At 35.0% G+C, this 7,120-nt stretch overlaps 1 protein-coding gene across 3 annotated transcripts in view; it reads right to left on the bottom strand.

Moving 5' to 3' along the window:
• The window catches only part of LOC106869232 (target of Myb1 membrane trafficking protein), a 152,423-nt gene that overhangs the window by 33,064 nt on the left and 112,239 nt on the right, over positions 1-7,120 (bottom strand). For all 3 annotated transcript variants that reach the window (XM_014914881.2, XM_014914882.2, XM_014914883.2), the window contains 3 exons: positions 6,160-6,317; positions 3,619-3,727; positions 2,062-2,209 (listed from right to left, as the gene is read on the bottom strand). In XM_014914881.2, coding sequence (XP_014770367.1) covers positions 2,062-2,209; positions 3,619-3,727; positions 6,160-6,317 — 415 coding nt within the window. The remainder of the gene's footprint in view (positions 1-2,061; positions 2,210-3,618; positions 3,728-6,159; positions 6,318-7,120) is intronic.

Genomic DNA, 7,120 nt, shown 5'->3' with positions numbered 1-7,120 from the left:
ATGACCCTCTCTGTAACTTTTATAACCTGATCTAACAGCTTGATGCCTCTGTAATTATTTGTATCTAAAGCGTCACCTTTACCTTTGTAGCAGTTGACTATGATGATGCTACACCAGTCATTGGGTATGACTCCTTCGTGTATCACCTGGTTCGTAATACGGGTGACTAGGCTATAGCCAACACTGCCAGATATTTTGAGCATCATAGCCAACACTGCCAGATATTTTGAGCATCATAGCCAACACTGCCAGATATTTTATATATATATATATATATATATATATATATATACACACACTACATGTACACATGACCTGTAGGGTCATAAACACTCCAGGTTGAAAATGTTTATGTGCAGCAATAAAGGAAAAAATACTATTTGGAACTTCATGCAATAAAATTCTTAAATGATACGATATCACTCATCAAGCCAAGTGAAATCATAGTCATGGTTGATGCTGGTGTCACATAACTGGCACATAAGCAACTTTCAAGCGTTGGGCCTTATGGAGGCAAAATAAACTATGGCACATGAAGAGCTCCTTTTGAGTGTTGGGCCTTGCAGAAGCACTGACAAATGACCGAGACCTTGGCATTATGTCGTGCTTGAGAAGAAGCTAAGTAAAATCACAGTCGTGACAGATACTGGTGTCCCACAAATGGCACCCATGCTGGTGGCATGTAAAAGCACCCATTACACTCTCAGAGTGGTTGGTGTTAGGAAGGGCATCCAGCTACAGAAACCATGCCAAATCAGACTGGAGTCTGGTGCAGCATTCCAGCCCTGGTGAAACCGTCCATCCCATGCCAGCATGGACAATGGATGTTAAAGGATGATGATGGTGATGAATACAGTTTTCCTGCCTTTGGTGTGACAACATGAACACAACGAAGTGTTCCTTCTTTGAAAATGTTCAAATGATCTTCAGCGTTTTTTGATCACTTTCTTCTTTGCCATTCCTTGTTCCAAGTGAAATACATGAGTACTTCAGCATAAAGAAATGTTTTTCATCGATGCACAATGAAAAGAATTCTGTCAATGTTGTTCTATATCGTTCATTGACAGCCATGTATATCCTCATTATTTCTAAGCAATATTTTTGGTTCATCTGGTAGATGAACTTACAGTCTCACTATTGCAAGTGCTCTTTCATGAATTAAAAATCCTAAAATGTATGCAACTGCTTCACATGGTCTAATACACATACCCATTAAATATTGACTAATTTCGTTATCATTGTTTATTTGAACAGCAGCTTGGTCATTTCCTTTCAGCATGTACTTGATGACCTTACCAAGGCAATGATTTCCATGTTGCAGTGGAATTTGAATGCTCTTAAAAGAGTTTCATTATAAGGTACAAGCCATTTGTTGTTTGTTTTTCCATTATGAGATTTAACTCCTCCCATTGCAACTGATCTTCATCTATAAAGTGATAGTCTCGGTTTTTCTGTCTTTTGATTAAGATGATAAAGATTAATATTTTATTTTAAATAAAATAGTAGTTTCTCCTTTAAGGAAAAAAAAAAAAAAATACCCATGATTCAAAAAAATATCTCATAAAAATATAAGGAGAATTTGTATCTTTCAACCCATGGCACTCTGAAAGTTGTATAATTGAAGAAAAGTTGTATAAATAAAGGAAAAAAGAAAAAAATGAAGTAAAAAGTAAAGGACGGATGGGGTAGCTGTGATGACTTTTTAAAGTCACAAATTGACATTTTCAACTTGATTCTTTTTCTTAAAGGGGGAAATAACTATTTTATTTGTAATCCTTAATCATTTTAATTAGACGGCAGGGAAACAGACAAACTTTGAGTTTTAGTATAATATATATATATATATGTATATATATTATTTATCATCATCATTTAATGTCTGTTTTTCATGCTGATATGGGTTAGGCAGTTTGATGAGCCACCAAACTGCATTGTGCTCCATGTCAGCTCTGGTTTCCATGTCTAGATGCCCTTCCTAACAGCAACCATTTCACAGTGTGCAACCAGATAGTTAGATAGATACTTGTTTGATCACTATGTATGACTACGGATATTACTTACCCCATATTCTTTCTACTCTGATCAAACGATTGTCTCGATTGGGCAAACATATCAAATTCTGTATCCTGTGTGCCTGTTGAAGACCGATTCATGGCAGTAGTACTGCTGATTTGTCCAAGTGTGCTGCTTATGCTGCCAGAATTCAAACCTGTAAATATTCAGACGATAATGAAACAAGCCTTAAAAGAAGATTATGTATATATAATATGGAGGCCAAGGTGTGGTTGAGGGTTGAGTGGTTAAGACGGTTGCTTCCCAACCACAGGATTTCAAGTTCAATTCTACTGCAGAGTACCTTGGGCAAGTGTGTTTTAACATTAACCTTGGACTCAGTGGGGGGGGGGGTGAACATGCATGCATGCATGTATGCCTGTTTGTGTATTTGGTTACATTAGTGCTTTTATAGCAATCAATCATTGGTAACAGAGTTTTCAATGGTCAAACTAGTGGTTCATTGCGTTTCTGATGGTGACAAGGGAGTACCTTTAGCTCAGTGCAAAACAAATACTGTAATAAACCTCATAAAAAGAGGATCAGTTTTCACATTGGTGTTTATGTCCTTCAGCAAAAGATATACACATATGTACACACAAACATCCTGTGACTGTCCTTTATGAGAGGATGCTATGCATCATACTATGTTGCATCAACCTTGCACAGCATCCCACCCATAAAGGACAGTTGCAGGATGGGTTGAAACAACCATTGTACAAAATTTGGTCACAGTATCTGCATACCAAATTCCTCTCATAAGGCATTGACCAACTCAAAGATATGGTTCGGAAAAAAACCCCAAAAAACTGTGCAAAGTGCTATGCAGTACAATTGAACCCAAAGCCATGTAGTTGCAAAGTGAGCTAGCCCCTGCACCATGCCTGTTTGATAGATGCTCTGTTTTCACAACAGACATAAGAAGAACCTAAATCATTGTTGTAATACAAAATACAGGATGTAGGCAAAACAGTATGGTTTGTAACCACATCATTCTGGGTTGGATTCCAATCTGCAGTACATTAACTGGGCAAATGCTTTTGGTTAAGCATAGGTTTGTGAGTTGGTAAATGGAAATGAAGTGGAAGCTCATTAAATATGTGGTGTGTGCCGATATGTGTGCGTGTGCGTGTGCATGTGTGTGTGTGTGTGTGTGTGTGTGTGTGTGTGTGTGTGTGTGGTTTTTAAAAAATATTTTTTTAATATATCAAGATGTGCCTCAATCTATGATATTCTTGATCTGCCTTGGTCATTTCCCTTTACACAAAAACAACTCTACTGTTCATCTTCCTCAGGGATTGAAAACAGGTTGATATAATCAACGTAAAGCTCTTGAAGATGTATTAAGGTGGCAGTCAAATAAATGACCGAAGCCAGTAAAAGAAAGAAAGAAAAGTACTTATTTTTATTCTCCTTCATGACTGCTAATATTAAAAAAAAAAAAAAACAACTCTTTCCTTTCCTCCGACAGAGGTTTTCAGTAAAGTAAAGTACTGAATAGAATACTTATAAATAGCAGGCAAAAAAAGAAAGAAAACAAAAAAAAAAAGAGAGAAAGCTACTAACTCATGCCTGCTAGCTGGGTGTGAATATCTGACTGTCCTGTCTGCTGGGCACCATCTTCACCTAAATCAATAAGGTTGCCAACATTTGAAGACTGACTGGATGCCTGAACCTGGTATATGAAAAAAAAAAAATGATTCAGAAATTATCAATTGTTTCAACAACTTGAATTCACTAAACTACAAAATGAACTATTCAGTTGTGTTGTTCCACTTAGAATTTGTAGCTATCAAGTGTCATTTTCTTAAAAACGGATTTCATTATTATTATAGGTTGCAGATGGGTTGGTATCACAAAAGTTAAAGTAAGTTCTCTTCAACAACATTTACAGGTTTTACTAGCTGACATGACATTAAATGAGAAAAAAAAACAAAAAAACATACTGTGTTAAGGAAAAGGTGACATGTGCAGATGTTACCTTGCAGCTTTGTACAACAGTTGAAGATGATTTAATTTGAACTACTTCTTAATTGCGTTTTGTTTTGACAAAAAGATGATTCAGACATTTTCACTAGTATTTATTTAATTAATGTAATGTAGAGACCATTCCCCACCCCACACACCCAAATCAAATATTTGTATTATTTCAGCACATATTTTTACAGCTGCATGTGTTTCCAGCAAGATATATATTAGTTCGATTAAATAAGTAACATTTTTTAAGAGTCTTAATGCAAAGATGGAAACAGTTTTAACCAAATGACTTTGTAACCAATGTCAAACACTTTAATCCTAACACTGTGGTCATAGATATATTTTGGCACAAAGTGGAAGAAAAATTCAAGAGTCCAATGAAAGTTTCTCAAGGGGAGGAGAGAGAAAGAGAGAGAGAGCAATGGCTGACTGCAAATACATAGGTGCTGAATCATGTGTACAGAATCTCTTCCATGTTGTAGTAGTAATCTGGTCACTTATGATGTGCAAATCCAGTCATCCTTTCATAATTTATTTACTTATTCTTTTAATTTGAAAAAGAATAGTTTGAACAATGAGAAAATAATTAAAAAGATATTTCAGTGTCATCTGTATGGACCAGCTCAGTGACATTAGGATTTATCAATTCTAAGAAAAAGTGGAATTAACATGTAGTTGAGACTCAATTTACGCCTTCATTAGTCAATTCTGTGGACTAGAAAAAACAAAAATCAATTTACTGATACATTTGAAATGTAAGGTCTCTGCATACTGGTGGGTTTATGAGGAGAGTGTTATTATTGTAATAAGAGAAAATAACAATAAATTTGTTGGGACTTATAAAATGTTTCTGTGAAAGAGATAAAGGTTTTGTTTTTTTTTTTCTAATAGGAGCTGTAAATCTTTCAAGTTACAAAGACTAACTGGAACATAAATTTAACTCTGAGACAGGGAGTCAATATCTTGTAAATATATGTGAAAGCACCTTGTTGTATTCAACTTAACTGTATATAGTACACCTTGGTAGGTAACAGCGACATGAAAATGGGTAAAAACCACATTCACAATGTACACTAATGATCATTAAAACACATCAGGAAATTTCATACTGATGCATGCAACAATTAAATTTTTATGACTTTTATACTAAACTAACTGCATTTTGTCAAAACCCCTAGTTTCTAACAAGATTGAGAAATTTATATAGAGACAGATTCACAAGACTTTAAGAGTTATTAAGACAGTATGTATGTATCATGTGGGTGCAAGCATGGCTGTATAGTCAAGTTGACTTTCCAATCACATGATAGCACTTTAGGCAAGTGTCCTCTACTATATCTCTGGATTGACCAAAGCCTCATCAGTGAATTTGACAGATGGAAACTGAAAGAAGTTCAACAAACATATGTGTATGTGTATATACTTCATTAAAAAGCAGCAAAAATATCACAAAAACTTTTACTCAGAGTTTCACATTCCCATTCATTGGACAGTTTTGTTTAGAATGGAGTAAGATAAAGTTATATGCAGAAATACAATTACTTTGATAGATACACATTTGAAAATGGTTTTGTTTCATTGGTCCTTTCAACTAACAATCTTTTCAATAACTGGTTGCAGGAAATAACAAATTGTGGTTTAAAATTGTATTATTATAAAAATTGAAAAAAACCTTCAATCAAAAATAGCTTATGAAGAAATTAAAAGGCCTGCATACACAGAGTAAATAATTAGCTGTAAAAATAATAATAAATTAAAAGATATATCCATTTATATTTAGTGTATATAGACATACATTATAGATTGTTTGATATGTGTATGTATTGCTAAATGTACATGTATTTTAGTGTAAAAACTTTTTAGAACTATTATTATCAAAAGTGGTGATCTGGCAGAATTGTTAGTTTGTGGGACAAAATGTTCAGCAGCATTTCTTCTGGTTTTATGTTTTGAATTCAAATTTTACCAAGGTCAACTTTGCATTTTGTACTTTTGAGGTTGAGCACTTGGGTCAATGTAACTGACTTAGCTCCCTCCCACAAGATTTCAGGCCTGGCACCAATAGCAGAAAGAAATATTTGCTGAAAATTAAAAATCACTTTGCATTTTGCTCTGTTTTGTTTTGCTTACCTGTTCATATGATGGTGGAAGATAGGAGTCTTGTGTTACAGGTGGAGTATTGCTTGCATCAGTGGTCTGTGAACCTGTCTGTCCAGCTCGAAACCGTTCAAATCTCTCATAACGGAGAAATACATTATTTAGGTCATCATTCACCCGTAATAATTCACCTGTAATTAAAGAGACCAGACAATTGCAAACTGGTAGTAAAGAGAACTGGGAATAGAGCTTAAAGAAGGCCAGTCTCAAAGAATTTAGATCAAACACTAGCATATTACATTTTACATCCGAAAACACAGCAAGAAAAGAGGGAGGACATTATATAAGAAAATACTAGGTGTTTTGCAAATGACTATGATAATGATTTTCATAGTATGATTTTGGCAACATATGTATTATAAATTTAATAGGCACAGACAAGTCACAGATGCAAGCATGGCTGTGAGGCTAACAAGTTTGTTTTGCACAGCAATTTGGGCAAGTGTCTTCTACTATAGCCCTCAGCTGGGCAAAGCCTTGTAGGTGGATTTGGTAGACAGTAAAGAAGCCATGTTTGTGTGTGTATATGCATGCACATGTAAGAAAGTGAGAGAGAGAGACAGAGAATGCTTGTCTCCTTGTTTTGACATCACATAATGTTACATAAGCAGTGTCATTCATTTCCAATATTCTGTGAAAACATGTCTGGCCATGGGGAAATATTACTTTGCTTGTAAACAGATGAGGGTTGGCAACAGAAACAGTATCTGGCCATAGAAAATCTACCTCAATAAACTCCAACTGAACCATGCAAGCATGGGAAAGTGGACATTAAAATGATGATGGAGTTGCCTTTTCTAGCTTTACTAGTTAATAGTAAAAGAAAACAACAAAAGCTGAAAATAAATATGTTTGCCATCCATATCTTAGAGCCCTTTCTTGTACATCTATATATATAAAAATGAGAATGTGTCTGTCTGTCTGTCTGTCTGTC

The sequence above is a fragment of the Octopus bimaculoides genome, chromosome 2 (genome assembly GCF_001194135.2).
Source record: "Octopus bimaculoides isolate UCB-OBI-ISO-001 chromosome 2, ASM119413v2, whole genome shotgun sequence".
Taxonomy (NCBI): domain Eukaryota; kingdom Metazoa; phylum Mollusca; class Cephalopoda; order Octopoda; family Octopodidae; genus Octopus; species Octopus bimaculoides.
Note: the sequence above shows the minus strand (reverse complement) of the source record. Positions and strands in the feature narration are given on the sequence as shown.